The 18003-nt window shown below is 42.1% G+C and overlaps 2 protein-coding genes across 4 annotated transcripts in view; one reads left to right on the forward strand and one right to left on the reverse strand.

The window, feature by feature from the left end:
• Positions 1 to 3694, reverse strand: part of LOC139385276 (monoacylglycerol lipase ABHD2) — a 25610-nt gene extending 21916 nt beyond the window's left edge. The window contains exon 1 of one of the 2 annotated variants that reach the window (XM_071130446.1): positions 3668 to 3694. The gene's annotated coding sequence lies outside the window, so the exon portion shown is untranslated. Of the gene's footprint in view, positions 1 to 1602; positions 1817 to 3667 lie in introns of those variants that run through there. The other variant, XM_071130445.1, reaches the window with a different exon arrangement.
• The window catches only part of LOC139385275 (lactadherin-like), a 26239-nt gene continuing 11916 nt past the window's right edge, over positions 3681 to 18003 (forward strand). For both annotated transcript variants that reach the window (XM_071130443.1, XM_071130444.1), the window contains exons 1-3: positions 3681 to 3849; positions 9829 to 9954; positions 10752 to 10883. In XM_071130443.1, the coding sequence (XP_070986544.1) occupies positions 3771 to 3849; positions 9829 to 9954; positions 10752 to 10883 (337 nt within the window). In that variant the 5' untranslated portion in view covers positions 3681 to 3770. The remainder of the gene's footprint in view (positions 3850 to 9828; positions 9955 to 10751; positions 10884 to 18003) is intronic.

Here is an 18003-nt window from a genome sequence, read left to right on the forward strand (position 1 = left end):
TGGTTCTACAATCCCTGTAGTTCCTCTTCAATATTAAGAACTGACCTCAAACCAGTCATTTGTGACGGATGTGATAAAGTTCATTTGTCTCCTTGGTTAACAAGAGAATGTGCAGTGATCCATCCTAACAGCCCCATTACTAACAGTGATCCCCACTGTCCTCCACTGCTCCAAATGGAATTCCCTGTAGAGCATGGAATTACTGCACTCTCCAATCAGAAAGAACACTATCTGATAAGAATCAATTACATTAGCCATGGCCACTAAGGTCAGCAGGCCGAGCACTTCTATGAATCCTTTCTAAGGCTGTGTGCACTAGGCCTATATAGGGAATAGGGTGCCATTTGGGATGTAAACTAGGCTCTGTGTGTTCACCTCTATACCATCTAGAATGCATTAGTTATGTCCTAATAACAACTGCAGTAACTACAAGCCACTTTTTTTTGGGGGGGGGGGGGGGGTTGACTCCATACTTTGATTTCATGGATGCTCAGAGCTTGCATCCATAGCTCTGTCTATGAATTTGAGTGTTATTACATTTCTCAAACCCCATCCCTCCGCATTTTATTAAAACAAGTGATGGGTGGCCGCTTTGTTGTTGTTTCATGTAAACTGCAGATTGCCTCTGATGTGGGAAGGCCAGTCAGTCATCCAGCATGATCACTGATGTAGCCTTAAATCATTTAGGGGGGGGCACGTGCCTCAATAGGCCACGGATAGCCTGTGCTAAGAATCACCGCCTGCCCTGCCATCATGAGATACAATAACATTCCAGAGCTGCGTAGTTGAGAGATTAGGGAAACCACCACGGGCTCAGCCCCATAACACCCTACTCTTTAATCTGTCTGTCACAGTAGCGAACACTTGCAGCTGGGCATGAGTGAGAATGCAGAGCGATGGTTTACCCCAAATTTAACTCTCCTGTTTTAGTTATCACATGGACCACTTTTTTTCCACATGTGTATTGGTAGGCAGGTGTAGGAATAATTTGCCTAAGTGTGTGATGATGATAATAGGAATAGGAACACACTGCATGAGAAGACAATTACCTAGCAAGCTAATTTAGTTAGCCATTTCAGTAAATGCAGATTATCATGGTGCGCAGCAAGTCAAGTTCAAGGGAAACCCACCACCAGCTACATACAGTACGCACCATGCAGTCCCCGCTGCTTTTTCTATCAATGGCTTTGCCACCGACAGGTAATGCTGGACACAGCAATATTTTAGATGGCTTTCGTAAAATAAAAATGTTTTTGTCGACATAGGTAATAATATAGTAAACAAGTAAGAGAGGACTAGTACTGTAACGTTAGCTCGATGCTATTTGGCAAAGGGCCCCAACTCACCATCCCTGCTTTTCGCGCATCCACGAGCTAGTGGTGGAATGATTGTTGACAACCTCTCTCGCAGTATGTCAAACCAACATACAGCTAGCGAACTAAGCAAGGTATGTGTTCAAATGGAAAATTACATTTGTTAGGTAGTCAGCATACCTTGCTTAGTTCGATAGTGGTGTGTTCAGCTAGCTAAACCGACGAAAACAACACAGCTCCCTGCGCCCCGTCCCTAATCGTAACAGACAGAAATAGCTGGCAAACTAACCTCGTTACCGTCCTCTCCTACACCGTGTCCAGTCTTTTCCTTTTCTCCTTTGTGTCTGTATCCGTGTCTTTCCATAGGGATGTTTCTATATTTATCTCGAAATAATTTACGGTCCGTCTTTTCTATTATTTCCCTCCCTGTCGATGGACATGCATTAACATGTAGCTACCGCTAGACTGACATCTCGGAATTCACTTCCTATTCCTATCTCATTTGCATATGATTCCCCTTATTCTATTGGGTTACAAACGCAGATACGTAATTTCTCTGACGTATTTTCCCCATCTCTTACACAGCGCGGCTACAGTTTCTTTACAGCGATTGGCTAAAGAAAATGAATATAATTGTATCCCCCAAAATATATTCAGGAAAATAACACGCTTTACATATTCATCCGTAATTTAATATATAGCTAGCTCAATGATCACAACCTATTGCTGAAACGTGTGGAGCGTCGTGCGTCAATGTATAAACCAATATAATTGGGTCTCATATAATCCATTTCATTGATCAAATGATCAATAGCATACAGTCTTTCTTAGAATGTGCAAGAAGCATGAGGATGCCTCCAAACAACAGTTATGTTACATTAATACATTCCCTTTAAGAAAAAAATCGGAGCACTTCGTTCAGATAACCTACACATTTCAGCTGAATATGTAAAGACTTGTCTTACAAATCCTTTCTTATTCCTTCAAGCAATAACTTTTGTGCAAACACACAACTTTCCCAATGAATCACACACATTCACAACAATATAACAAATTCATTTTCAAGAGTCAAATGTACTTGTAGGCTTTTGATCTGTAATTACTGTAATTACTTGATGTAAGTTTGACCCATAGAGATAGTTACAGTAGTGATTCCCACACTGTGGGGCGCGCCCCCGGGATGTAACATTTTTAAATTGTGTAGTGCATCATCAGTTTTTCTCTTGTCATGTTATTACATACCTTAGAGTTATTTATAACTTTCCAGAAATGTCCAGATCAACAAGCCCATGTCAGCTAATGTTTTTCAGCTAGGTTTTTTAGCCCATAGATTTTGTTGTAATGTTCAGTCACTCAAATATCACATAAATACACACTAGACATGGGAAAATCTATAGAATTGCAAGGAAATTAGCTTTAAAACTGAAAAAACTGATGCACCCAGTGACAAAATGTGTGTAATTGCGGGAAATAATCTTTAAACCTGCACATGTTCCTCAACACCAACAAGAGGGTGTGAGCAATTTGTCACATGAACAGGGCTTGTTCTCATATAAATAGGCGTGGTGCACACACAGGGGGGGGGGGGGTTCTCCAATTCTGGAAGAGGGTCCTGAGTGAAAAAGTTTATAAACCCCCGAGTTAGAGGACACATTTTGAAGTAGTCCATTTCCTTCTTCTATTACTTCTATGAGTTGGCAAGCAAACTGAAAGGGTGCATACTGCCACCTGGAGTGTGTTGTTTGAACAGGTATATAAGCCAAGGTTGGCGTTTTACTGCCACCTGTAGTTATGGAATGTTTGCTCACAAGTATAATTAATTGTGATGACCTGGATGGAATTATGTGATCCTTCCTTATTAACCCATAGGAAGTCCCTACCCAGTACACTACTTCAAAATGGCGCTCAATGGCGCTGCCCATGCTAAAACGTGCTTTTGGGCACTATAGAGTCCTCTATCTATCTCTATGGTTTGACCATAGCCACAATATGTTCTATTTAATTGGGAAAAACGTCCACTAGGAAGCGATAAAACTCCAAATGTGGACATCAAACCCCCCAGGTCCAGATCTGCAGAGGGAAGGGTAAAGGTACCCACTATAAAGGGTAAATTAGTTACATATAGCGAAAAATGTTAACCTACCATTGTTCATATACTATAGCCAGACTTCAACAACATAGTAAGTTCTCTGAGTACATATGTCTATTCCAAAGTGTTTGTAAAAAATATATATAAAGTGAAACACAAATGTTAACACACATTTTACAGTACAAGGTTTAGGGATCTACCCCAGCCTCCGACGCGCCCACCCGCGCATTAATCCATGGAACCCGCTAATTTAGAACCCGCCTACCTTCCCTGTCAATCTCAGCCGGGAAACTAGCGGTATCACCGTATTATATTATCCATCTGGTCTACTCTCGGAAAGAGTGGGGAATTCTCGAGAAATCAACAACATGAAACGTCACGGGTTTTTGTGCCCTTTGACATTTATTTGCGCTTGTGTCCTTATCGCTGCCGTCTGCTCAGTGAAAGGTGAGTCCCGTTTATTTAGTTGGTTAACTCATCCAACCCTATCGCAAGAATCTACTGTTAAAGTCTAATCCTTCAAAGGGACAATCCGGAATTCAAACAATAACAAAGCGACTGACCCGCTACTTGTTTTGGTAAACAGCTGAAAGATGTGGCTTGAGAAATATAACCACTCTCAAATTCACAGATAGACTAACCATCCATGAGGACTGACCATCCATGAGATCAGAATGATAGTTTTAACCATGTTTTGACGCTATAGACCTACAGTGTATATTTACATTGACTTTGTTTACAAACATTGGAGTAAAACAAGCTTATATTTTGGGTTCTGATGAAGTTCAGGAAGCATTTATAAATTATATTCTTCAATAATCAATGGCTATATGTCATTAATTTAACAGATCAAAAAATGGATGTATTAACTCCAGATTGTCCCTTTTAACGTGCAAGGACTTTATATGTTACATTCAGAGGTAGTCTGGCTCTGGCAGCCAAAACAGCCAAAGACTCCAGCTAAGGTTCTAGAAACATAAAGCCCTCTACTCTCGTATTAGATACAAATTATTTTACAAACATAAAGTATACACTTACTGTACAGTACACTGTTTCAACCAACAGTATTCTTGAGTTACAACAAGTTTCTGTCACCCTTCTTCCATTACATACCTACTGGTTACTCACAGGTGTTCATATTTGTATCATTTACCTGTATTGATTTTATTCAGATGACTATTTTTCACTGTAAAAGAACTAAGCAAAGTAACTCTCTGTAGGCCAACACTTCATTAATGGCAGATATAACTGCTGATTTTGCCTGTCACTCTCATGTCCAACTCTCTTGTGTTGACTGCTCTGGCCCATACCTCTTGCATCAGACATTTACAACACAATGTCCCAACTTTTCACCTGTAGGTCTTAGTGAAAAGGTTAAATGTCACAGGAGCTGGACATCCAAATGTGGGCTGGATGATCAAATCAAATGTATTTATAAAGCTCTTCTTACATCAGCTGATATCTCAAAGTGCTGTACAGAAACCCAGCCTAAAACTCCATAGAAAGGCCAAAACCTAGGAAGAAACCTAGAGAGGAACCAGGCTATGAGGGGTGGCCAGTCCTCTTCTGGCTGTGCCGGGTGGAGATTATAACAGAGCATGGCCAAGGTGTTCAAATGTTCATAAATTACCAGCATGGTCAAATAATAATAATCACAGTAGTTGTCGAGGGTGCAACAGGTCAGCACCTCAAGAGTAAATGTCAGTTGGCTTTTCATAGCCGATCATTGAGAGTATCTCTACCGCTCCTGCTGTCTCTAGAGAGTTGAAAACAGCAGGTCTGGGACAGCTATCACGTCCGGTGAACAGGTCAGGTTTCCATAGCCGCAGGCAGAACAGTTGAAACTGGAGCAGCAGCACGGACAGGTGGACTGGCCGAGTCATCACGCAAGGAGTCATCACGCCAGGTAGTCCTGAGGCATTGTCCTAGGGGTCAGGTCCTCTGAGAGAGAGAAAGAAAGAAAGAATTAGAGAGAGCATACTTAAATTCACACTGGACACCGGATAAGGGGCGGCAGGTTAGTGGTTAGAGCGTTGGACTAGTAACCGGAAGGTTGCGAGTTCAAACTCCCGAGCTGACAAGGTACAAATCTGTCGTCCTGCCACTGTTCCTAGGCCGTCATTGAAAATAAGAATTTGTTCTTAACTGACTTGCCTGGTTAAATAAAGGTAAAATAAAAATCTTATTTAAAAATAAGACAGGAGAAATACTCCAGATATAACAAACTGACCCTAGCCCCCCGACACAAACTACTGCAGCATAAATACTGGAGGCTGAGACAGGAGGGGTCAGGAGACACTGTGGCCCCATCCGATGATACCCCCGGACAGGGCCAAACAGGCAGGATATAACCCCACCCACTTTACCAAAGCACAGCCCCCACACCACTAGAGGGATATCTTTAACCACCAATTTACCATCCTGAGACAAGGCCGAGTATAACCCACAAAGATCGCCGCCACGGCACAACCCAAGGGGGGGCGCCAACCCAGACAGGAACACCACGTCAGTGACTCAACCCACTCAAGTGACGCACCAGTAAGCCAGTGACTCGTGACCTGTAATAGGTTTAGAGGCAGAGAATCCCAGTGGAGAGAGAGGAACCGGCCAGGCAGAGACAGCAAGGGATAAACGTAATGCGAGGGAAAAAAGTTATTGAAACACTCTTTTTAATCGGGAAACAGTCATTTTCTTGTCATTACTTTTTTGTGTAGTCAGGTCTGTAAAATGAAGGGATGTCAGTTTCTATGATCAATGAGTAGTTTATCATTTAACTCATCATGAATAAAATTTGCATTGCTCAGCTAAGAATTACATTTAAAGTGTGCTTTCAGTCAAGTGATTTTCTTTCTCACTTACTCAAATACACTTTTCAAGCTCTGCTTTCATTTAATTGTGTAAATCATATTTTAAATATTTATCACGTATCACCACTGAAAATATATCACTAGAGCTTAGATAGTGAAGATTGCTACTCTTTGCCTCAGACAATTCCTCGATCCAGAGGGCTGTACCTCTCTCAAATGGTCTAGGTGAGTGCAGTTGGTCAGACCATGGTTCTAGTGATGACAACCCCCATGAACCTAAAAGATCATCAAAGTTGGTGCTTCAAAAGTGTGAAGGGTATTATTTCAGTCCTGTCTGCTATTTGTAGAGTCAATGTAGATAATTGAACGCCTGACTCAGACATATTGTTGCCATGTGATTTTTGATGATAGACTTTCAACCCTGTACTTAAATGTAAAGATATGGTTAGCAGCACAGTCTTATGTTTATTGTCTACGATCACAACCAGTGATTCCTGTAAGAGGCATGTTGTTTACTCTAAATCATTGTAGGTTGAAAAGGAAGAAGAGGAACCACACTTAATGTCCATTTTCTTTTTGGAGAACAGAAATGTATTTTTGTTACTCAACCCACCCCAATGCACACACAGAAGGGTTGGAAGCACAGGGTCAGCCACTGCACAGCACCCCTGGAGCAGATGGCAACTAGGATATTCAATTCTCACCAGATTTTTACTGTCGGGCCTGTGATTCTACCCGGCAACCCTCCACTTGCTATCTACAACCTAAAAGGGTTCTTCAACTGTCCCCATAGAACTGTTTAAAGAACCCTTTTTGGTTCCAGGTAGAACCCATTTTCATTCCATGTAGAACCCTTTACACAAAGGATTCTACATGGAACCCAAAAGAGTTCTACCTTTTTTTTTCTAAGAGTGTACAGGTGTATGGCTACTGTAATGAAAGGTCTACCTGTAAGCTTAGGCAACAATGTGCTCAATTATATCCGCATCACTGTACAACAAAACATATGTTTATTTGCAACATCTCTTGGAATACTTATAATGCAGAGATTTTCAGATTATCTTCAGAGAATTTAGAGAACCAGTTTCACTTTGGTGATAGAATGAGCTCTGTATAGTCACTCTTATTTGTGCACCAGGAATTTTTATCTCGACCACCTGTTCATGTTGTGTGTTGATAGGTTTAGGTGGTATACCTGGCTCAAGCCCCCTGACCCTCGACACACCTAAGTCGCATTCCACTGCTTACACATTGTCAGATCTTACAACATCTGTATAGGTATGTTACCTATCAGATAACCACATCCATCTGTCAGTCGATGACACAGTCAATGAAGTGTCCTGGCACGCAGAAACCATTGGTTGATGCATGCAACGTCTGAGCAGTGGAACGCGACCCTAGTGTTGTGTACAAGCATTTTGCTACATCCGCAATAACATCTGCTAAATATGTGTATGTGACCAATAAAATTAGATTTTATGTGTTTTGTAAGTGTTGGTCATTCCTGAAATGAGGAAAATGGGAATCCACTTCGAGGTACAGTATATCCCTGGTCTGTTTATAATCTAGGGAATCCTGCATTCTTTTAGTTTGGAAGACAAACACATTCTGTTAGTGAAGTAAAGCACAGGGGGAGGTGAGAATGAAATGCACAGTCCATTTAACATGTCTGTCTGGACCCAGAGCAATAATCTGTGGCTAGTTCCCATGACAGACTGTTAACATACTGTAGCTGACCAGCCTGCACTCAAGTTTAGGTTCTGGGTTCCAAGATTGATCTTTCGCTGTGTTTAAATGTGTTTCTTAGTATCCAAGCAGCAGGAAAAGCAGAACATAAGTTATTTTGCACCCACGCACTTCATTGTTATTGCAGGTGTAGCGAAATGCTTGTACACAACACGAGGGTCACGTTCCACTTGAATAGCTGACAGTTGGTGAAAGAAACTGAAACGGGTTGATACCATTGATGTTTTATTGTCATGAACCATAAACTCAAAGACAGGTGTCACTTCTGTTCCCCTTTCCATCCCCTCACTTTCCTGAGTGTAATCAGCAGAGGAATTTTTGGGTTCTAGGTAGAACCCTTTTTGGGTTCCAGGTAGAACCCTCTGTGGAAAGGGTTCTACATTGAACCCAAAAGGTTTCTACCTGAAACCAAATGGGTTCTACATGGAACCAAAAATGGTTCTCCTATGGGGTCAGTCAAAGAACCCTTTAAGGTTCTAGATAGCAACTTTTTTTATATAGGAATCTCCACAAAATCATGAAATGCCTTTAACTTGAAATGCCTGGTACACTTTCAACACAACACTTTCTCTCACCCCTTTGTCAGCTCCTCAAAGGAAGTGTTTTAACCGTGGTGTTCTACCAACCGACAACGTGTCTGTTGTCGGTTGGTAGTAAAGCCAGTATGCTCACTACAAAAGGTTGACAGAGGCTGTAAAACCCACTGATTAATATTTATTTTACCTTTTATTTAACTAGGCAAGAACAAATTCTTATTTTCAATGACAGCCTAGGAACAGTGGGTTAACTGCCTGTTCAGGGGCAGAACGACAGATTTGTACCTTGTCAGCTCGGGGATTTGAACTTGTAACCTTTCGGTTACTAGTCCAACACTCTAAGGCTACCCTGCCTCCCCAATAGAACAGCCCAGGTGAATGGTGAGATGAGTGAGATCCCCAGCATGCAGCGCTCTACATTACATAGACCTGGGTATCTAAAATACTTAGTAATTACATTGTACCAAGAGGGTAAGTACATCAAGTATACCTGTAACTCTATAATAAGCTACTTAGCAATACTTGACAGGGAGCACACCAACTATTTTTCTCTGGCAGGGAGCTTGTTCATGATTGTCAACTCTAATGACCATTCTCAGCTCACCTCTTCAAACTCCTGTATGTCATTGAACCTACCCATTGTAAAGCAACTATGATTCTGTTTTATGAACTGGAATAGTATGCTGGTATGTCATGGAGGACTGTAAGGTCACTCTTGGCTTAGTGGAACCATAAAACCACCTGTCTCCCTCTGGATGTTTCTGTCCTCTCCTTCCTGTGCTCTGTGAGTCAGCACTTAGACCTCCCAGCTAACATGGGCCCTCAGCATCACCACATCTCCTTTGTGTTCATGGAGGGAAACGACTCTCGTTAGAGTGCCAGTGCCTGTATTCACAAAGTGTCTCAGAGTAGGAGTGCTGACCTAATATCAGGTCTTCCCTGCCTGTGTCATCTTATTCATTATGATCTGAAAGCATATACTGACCCTAGAGCAGCACTCCTACTGTGAGATGCTTTGTGAATACAGGGCCAGGAGTCCAGGGACGTCCCTTATCAACCCTCCAATTTTTCTTGCTGTGACGTAAGATATGCTTGATCACATGTAATGGAGAGGCCATTGAGGTGAGGTATAACTGCCTTTTGACACAGAGATTGTCAAACTGTCTAAAACATGGCAGGTGCATGGAGGCTCCATATCGTGCCTTTATGTGGCCACCCTGTGACACTCCTCTCTCTCACCTCATTTTATTCTCTTCCCCCCTCTCTCCCTCTCTTTACCACTGTCTCTTCCCCCCTCTCCACGTCTCTCTCTATCTCTCTCACTCCCCATCTTCCAGGAGATTACTGTGAAGTGAATCTCTGCCATAACGGAGGGACGTGTGTGACCGGGGTGGGGGAGGACCCATTCATCTGTATCTGTGCTGATGCTTTTACTGGAGACACCTGCCACCTCAATGAGACTGGTAAGGAAGAGTAGAGCTAGCCAAATATGGTCAAGGCAGGTCAATGAGACTGGTAAGGAGGAGTAGCGCTATCCAAAGATGGTCAAGGCAGGTCAATGAGACTGGTAAGGAGGAGTAGCGCTAGCCAAATATGGTCAAGGCAGGTCAATGAGACTGGTAAGGAGGAATAGCGCTAGCCAAATATGGTCAAGGCAGGTCAATGAGACTGGTAAGGAGGAGTAGCGCTAGCCAAATATGGTCAAGGCAGGTCAATGAGACTGGTAAGGAGGAGTAGCGCTAGCCAAATATGGTCAAGGCAGGTCAATGAGACTGGTAAGGAGGAGTAGAGCTAGCCAAATATGGTCAAGGGAGGTCGATGAGACTGGTAAGGAGGAGTAGAGCTAGCCAAATATGGTCAAGGCAGGTCAATGAGACTGGTAAGGAGGAGTAGAGCTAGCCAAATATGGTCAAGGCAGGTCGATGAGACTGGTAAGGAGGAGTAGAGCTTGCCAAATATGGTCAAGGCAGGTCGACGAGACTGGTAAGGAGGAGTAGAGTTAGCCAAATATGGTCAAGGCAGGTGGACGTATTTAAAAAGCTTTGAGTTTCAAATGGGACAATTCAATATACTCAGTATACTGAGATTTTGGTCTTGTCACTTCATTTTTAGAAGCAAAGCTAATTTCTTGGACTGGCACCCAGGCGCTGGCTTCCATTTCTGTTCGTTAAACCTGACTGTTTTTCATTAAATGAAAGCATATTCTAGATTTTTTTCCTTGAGTGTGTCCGGTCTTTATAATTGGTCAATCCTACCTTAGGTCCCTGCATTCCCAACCCCTGCAGGAATGATGGGTCGTGTGAGGTCATCACTCCGACCAGACGAGGAGACGTGTTCAGCGAGTACGTGTGTAAATGCCAGCCTGGCTTCGAGGGCGTGCACTGCCAGATCAGTAAGTTCCTTACTTGTGACTGTACCTGTACTAATTCGCCCTGCCGACCCGGGCTTTCCTTCCTTCAAGTAATCCCAGATCTGAATTGGTTGGTTGGATTGGTGAAAGTAATAGGGAAGTAGCCGAACATGGCCAACATGTCTGTGCTACTCAGCATTTCCCCTAGATTGTTGTCTTAAGGTACATTTTTAAATCAGAAACAATTAACGCCAAATTGTTTTAGGTGAGGAGAACCAGAGCTTGGCTTGGGTAGGGTCCACTACCCCAATCCTAACTTCCACCATTCCGGTCAAAACAACAAACTGACAGACTGAATGGTGTGTCATGGCAGGTCGTGTTGAGGCATTATTAACATTAATGGGTGTAAAAGTTGGAAACGCCGGAGACCTTTTCCACTCTGTGCATGAGTGTAAGAAAGCATTGTGGTGAGCTCATGATTCATGAAAGACTTTCATTCAGCTCGTTGGAGAGCTGTTAGCTAATGAGGAAATGGCAACCCACCCAAGCGTCTTAGAGTGAAAAAGCGTTTTTCAGCCATTTTGACTAAATGCAGCGTGACTGGGTGAATCGTGGATATGAATCTCCTTTTAATCTCCTGCTTGGAAGGCATAAGATGTTCAGTGTGATCTCCTGCTTGGAAGGCATAAGATGTTCAGTGTGATCTCCTGCTTGGAAGGCATAAGATGTTCAGTGTGATCTCCTGCTTGGAAGGCATAAGATGTTCAGTGTGATCTCCTGCTTGGAAGGCATAAGATGTTCAGTGTGATCTCCTGCTTGGAAGGCATAAGATGTTCAGTGTGATCTCCTGCTTGGAAGGCATAAGATGTTCAGTGTGATCTCCTGCTTGGAAGGCATAAGATGTTCAGTGTGATCTCCTGCTTGGAAGGCATAAGATGTTCAGTGTGATCTCCTGCTTGGAAGGCATAAGATGTTCAGTGTGATCTCCGCTTTTGAAGAAGTTGTGATTTAGCTCTTTAACCTTCACTGGGGGTCCAATCTGGTCCGTACTTAAACATGTTTTTGTTTTTTTAAATATGTGAGTAGTACAGAAAAGACATTAGCAGACCCTCACATCATTAGCAGACACTCATATCATTAGCAGACACTCACATCATTAGCAGACACTCATATCATTACCGGACACTCGCATCATTACTGGACACTCGCATCATTACCGGACACTCGCATCATTACCGGACACTCGCATCATTAGCGGACACTCGCATCATTACCGGACACTCGTATCATTTACCGGACACTCGTATCATTTACCGGACACTCGTATCATTACCGGACACTAACATCATTAGCGGACACTCGCATCATTACCGGACACTCGCATCATTATCGGACACTCGCATCATTAGCGGACACTCGCATCATTAGCGGACACTCGCATCATTAGCGGACACTCGCATCATTAGCGGACACTCGCATCATTAGCAGACACTCACATCATTAGCAGACACTCACATCATTAGCAGACACTCACATCATTAGCAGACACTCACATCATTAGCAGACACTCACATCATTAGCAGACACTCACATCATTAGCAGACCCTCACATCATTAGCAGACACTCATATCATTAGCAGACACTCATATCATTAGCAGACACTCATATCATTAGCAGACACTCATATCATTAGCAGACACTCATATCATTAGCAGACACTCATATCCAAAGGAATGTTTAGTAAGTGCTTACATGGAGCAGAATGGATTAAAACAACTGTATTATCCACATGATATAGAAATGTCCCTTTGGCTTCACACTATGACATAACAGTAACATGACATTAAAGGGGCAATCTGTACTAAATACATCCATCTTTAGACTTTTAAAATGAATTATACATACCCATTTCTCATGAGTTTAGATCAACTGTCGTACCCTATTAGAACCCCAAATATAAACTTGTTTTACTCCTTTGTTTGTAAACAATGTAATTGCAGTCAAAAACTGTATAGCCTAAAAACATTGTTAAAACTATCATTTTGAGATCATGTATGGACAATCCTTGTATCCATAGCTCTGTCCATGAATTAGAAATATGTTGATTTCTCCAGCCCCTTCCCTCAGCTGTTAACCAAAACAGCAGCTGGGTGGCTTTGTTATTGTATCGAAACTGCAGATTGCCCCTTTAAAACAGTGATGTCATTATGATGACATTTAAAACATTTATTTGGATAACAAAAACCTAAGACTGAGTGTTCTAAACCCTTCTATGATGAGGAGAAGTAACTCTGCCTGCAGTGCATCCCAGGGACACACCCACAATGTGGTGAAGCGTGGGCTGCTGATGGATGGGGTTTAAATACTGTGTGTGTGTGTGTGTGTGTGAGAGAGAGACACACCTTTGGACACCTACTCCTTCCAGGGTTTTTCTTTATTTTTGCTATTTTACTACATTGTAGAATAATAGTGAAGACATCACAACTATGAAATAACACATATGGAATCATTTTAGTAACCAAAAAAGTGTTAAACAAATCTAAATATATTTGAGATGCTTCAAAGTAGCCACTCTTTGCCTTGATGATAGCTTTCCACACTCTTTGGCATTTTCTTTTCTTTCTTTGTGAGGTAATCACGTGGAATGCATTTCAATTAACAGGTGTGCCTTGTTAAAGTTCATTTGTGGAATGTCTTTCCTTCTTAATGTGTTTGAGCCGATCAGTTGTGTTGTGACAAGGTAGGGTTGGAATAGAGAAGATAGCCCTGTTTGGTAAAGGACCAAGTCCATATTATGGCAAGAACAGCAAAGAGAAATGACAGTCCATCATTACTTTAAGAAATGAAGGTCAGTCAATCTGGAAAATTCCAAGAACTTTGAAAGTTTCTTCAAGTGCTTTGATAAAACTGTCTCTCATGAGGACCGTCACAGGAAAGGAAGACCTCTGCTACAGAGTTAAGTTCATTAGAGTTAACTGCACCTCAGATTACAGTGCAAGTAAATGCTTCACAGAGTTCAACTAACAGACACATCTCAACAACTGTTCAATGGAGACTGTGGGAATCAGGTCTTCATGGTCATATTTCTGCAAAGAAACCACTACTAAAGGACACCAATAAGAAGAAAATACTTGCTTGGGCCAAGCAACACAAGCAATGGACATTAGATCTGTGTAAATCTGTCCTTTGGTCTGATGAGTCCAAATTTGAGATTTTTTGTTCCAACCACCGTGTCTTTGTGAGACGCAGAGTAGGTGAACTGATGATATCCGCGTGCGTGGTTCCCACCGTGAAGCATGGAGGTGTAACGGTGTGGTGGTGCTTTGCTGGTGACACTGTCTGTGATTTATTTAGAATTCAAGGCACACTTAACCAGCATGGCTTCCACAGTGATACCCCATCCCATCTGGGTTGCGCTTGGTGGGACTATCATTTGTTTTTCAACAGGACAATGACCCAAAACACACCTCCAGGCTGTGTAATGGCTATTTGACCAAGAAGGAGAGGGATGGAGTGACCGGTTCTCCACAATCACCCGACCTCAACCCAATTGAGATGGTTTGGGATGAGTTGGACCGCAGAGTGAAGGAAAAGCAGCCAACAACTGCTCAGCGTACTGTGTTGAAACTCCTTCAAGACTGTTGAAAAATCATTCCAGGTGAAGCTGGTTGAGAGAATGCCAAGAGTATGCAAAGCTGTCATCAAGGCAAAGGGTGGCTACTTCGAAGAATCTAAAATATAGAATATATTTTTATTTGTTTAACATTTTTTGTTTGTTTATGACATGATATGTGTTATTTCATAGTTTTGATGTCTTCAATATTATTCTACAATGTAGAAAGTAGTAAAAATAAAGAAAAACCCTTGAATGAGTAGGTGTGTCCAAACTTTTGCATGGTACTGTATGTAATAATGATAAACTGGTCCTGACAAAAAAAATGTAATAAAGTCAAATGGAACTTGCAAAGGCAAAAAATTGGACTTACGTTGAGCATAAATCATTGGATTAATGGGGTATACAATGTCAGCTCAACAATTTCCCAATTTTAAATTCAGCCATCTTGGATATTTATGTTCAATTGACTTTTTCTAAGTTGCATGTTTTGTGTGTACAAGCTTCTACCAGGTTTTCTCTAATACCCCCCCTAGCCAGCCAGGAACTCTCCCTCTGGGGCACCTTTACAGCAATTAGCCATTGTCCACTCTAATCTCAGAAGGCTTTAGCAGAGCGAGGAGAGCTCTGCCAGTCCTGCTCTCTACACAGTAGGCCTAGCTATTGAGAGCCTCAGTGCTAGTTGGGTCAGTAGTTGCCATCTCATTAAAACAAACTCATATTCATGCATGGACTGGTACAAGACTTTTCACATTCCAGATTAGGATCTAGGAGGCTAATGCCACTATAAACTTTGTCCTTTCCATTAATTTCCTTGGTTTGTCCAAGTTTTCCATTGAAAGTCCAGAATCTGATTGAAAAACCAGACGCGCTGATGCGACTACAAAACTGTAGATGATTCATAGCATATTTATAACCTCTAACTGCTAGTCTGACCACCAGTGTTATTGCTGTTGGGTTGTCACCACCCACATTTGTTCTTGTTCTACCAGACGTCATAGATTGTATAGGCCTGTAGTTAGGGTGGATCCCAGTACTGTCTTGTTAGTCCAACATGGCTGAAATTCACCTGCTTGGGTAGTGGTTGGATATACTGCTGTTTGTTATGGACCCCATTATTCTAGAATCTTCTGCCCTTCCTTCTAAGAATGGATCAAACCACTCTTGACCTTCTGTCAGTGTCCCTGTCTGTCATTGGTACAGACATGGACACATACACACATGCAGGCACACACACACACACACACACACACAGTCTAAAGATACACCTACGGCATTTAATCTACCTAATCAAGGTCAGAGATGTTATTTACCGAGTAGATTCTCAGAATGACTGGAGGGTGCGGTGCGTGTGTGTGTTTTCTGTGTATGTGCATGCCCGTGGGTGTGTGCTTGTATTTCTCAGTGTGGGTGTGTGTGTTGTCACGCCGTTGAGCGGAATGGGTTTTAGAGTTGGGACCAATCCTCTTAGAGTTAACGGGAACAGTAGCTAAACAGAAGATGTAGTGTTAAAGTGCTGTCTGCCCCCTAGATTACAACCTGGAAGTGGCTCCCAGGGACACTTAGACTGCTATAAACACAGTTTTCAACCACTGTGTTTACTGTTTATGGCCTATTTTTAAATTCCCAGGATGAGTAATTACAATATCAAGATGTTCTAGCTCTGTGGTTACCAAATATTTCTGTCCGATGACCCACCAAACCATTTTGGAATTTTCCTGTGACCCACGGGCACTGAATGAACAAACAAAGCAGATTTTTCGAAGGTCCACAACCTAGAACGAATCAGTAATGACTCGCTAACGGGTACCGACCCACCATTTGGAATATACTGTTTTATCTGATAACAATACTCACTTATAAAGTTCCCCTGATGCCAATGACTTTGTTGAATAATTTTGTTGTTGTTCAATAAGAAGCAAACAGGGGATCTACCAGTGTTTTCTGTTGCACACCATTTTGCTATGGTTTGCTATGGTGTGGACTAATGAATACAGCCCAGTTTTAGTCCATGCTACTTATAATACAACTGAGCCCCCTGGTGGGGACTAGAAAGAGCTGAAGCAGTGGACAGACTACCATAGACTACTCCCACATCACCTAGCCCTGCAGGAACAATATAGAACACACCCAAAACCACAACCCTGCCCTTCACCTGTGGTAATTTATGATGCCTGGCCCCAAAGTTGCCCCCAGCTGTGCCCCTGTCATCACCCCTGTGTCTTAGAGAACACACCTGCAGAGAGGCATTATGGAGGCCCACTGGTGGTATTGTGGTGCTTCAAGGTTCACCCACCTGGCTGATTAGCCTGCATGCCAGGTAGTCTTACCACTGGGCTATATCTAACTTACCTTTGGGGTACAAGTGTACTGCATTTAGCCATCAGGGACTGTGTTCTCTCCTGCTCAGGTCCAGGGAGGGTTTTAGATGTCAGACCCAGCGGGCAGAACTGGTTCATTCTGATGTATTTTCAATCGTTATGGTCCGGTTGTATAGAGCGAATCTAGTTATATGACCAGATAAGGGCAACAATGTTTAGCCTTTCTTGATGTCTTCCTGAAAAGAATCCATCCAGAAAAGTATTATGTGACATTATGAAGTCCCATGTCAGATTCCTATGTTAGGACAAGGTTTAGTATGTGTCATTATGAAGTCCCATGTCAGATTCCTATGTTAGGACAAGGTTTATTATGTGACATTATGAAGTCCCATGTCAGATTCCTATGTTAGGACAAGGTTTATTATGTGTCATTATGAAGTCCCATGTCAGATTCCTATGTTAGGACAAGGTTTATTATGTGACATTATGAAGTCCCATGTCAGATTCCTATGTTAGGACAGGGTTTATTTAGTATGTGACATTATGAAGTCCCATGTCAGATTCCTATGTTAGGACAAGGTTTATTATGTGTCATTATGAAGTCCCATGTCAGATTCCTATGTTAGGACAAGGTTTAGTATGTGACATTATGAAGTCCCATGTCAGATTCCTATGTTAGGACAGGGTTTAGTATGTGACATTATGAAGTCCCATGTCAGATTCCTATGTTAGGACAAGGTTTAGTATGTGACATTATGAAGTCCCATGTCAGATTCCTATGTTAGGACAGGGTTTAGTATGTGACATTATGAAGTCCCATGTCAGATTCCTATGTTAGGACAGGGTTTATTATGTGACATTATGAAGTCCCATGTCAGATTCCTATGTTAGGACAAGGTTTATTATGTGTCATTATGAAGTCCCATGTCAGATTCCTATGTTAGGACAAGGTTTATTATGTGACATTATGAAGTCCCATGTCAGATTCCTATGTTAGGACAAGGTTTAGTATGTGACATTATGAAGTCCCATGTCAGATTCCTATGTTAGGACAAGGTTTAGTATGTGACATTATGAAGTCCCATGTCAGATTCCTATGTTAGGACAGGGTTTAGTATGTGACATTATGAAGTCCCATGTCAGATTCCTATGTTAGGACAGGGTTTATTATGTGACATTATGAAGTCCCATGTCAGATTCCTATGTTAGGACAGGGTTTATTATGTG

This window comes from Oncorhynchus clarkii, chromosome 26 (assembly GCF_045791955.1).
Source record: "Oncorhynchus clarkii lewisi isolate Uvic-CL-2024 chromosome 26, UVic_Ocla_1.0, whole genome shotgun sequence".
NCBI classification, from domain to species: domain Eukaryota; kingdom Metazoa; phylum Chordata; class Actinopteri; order Salmoniformes; family Salmonidae; genus Oncorhynchus; species Oncorhynchus clarkii.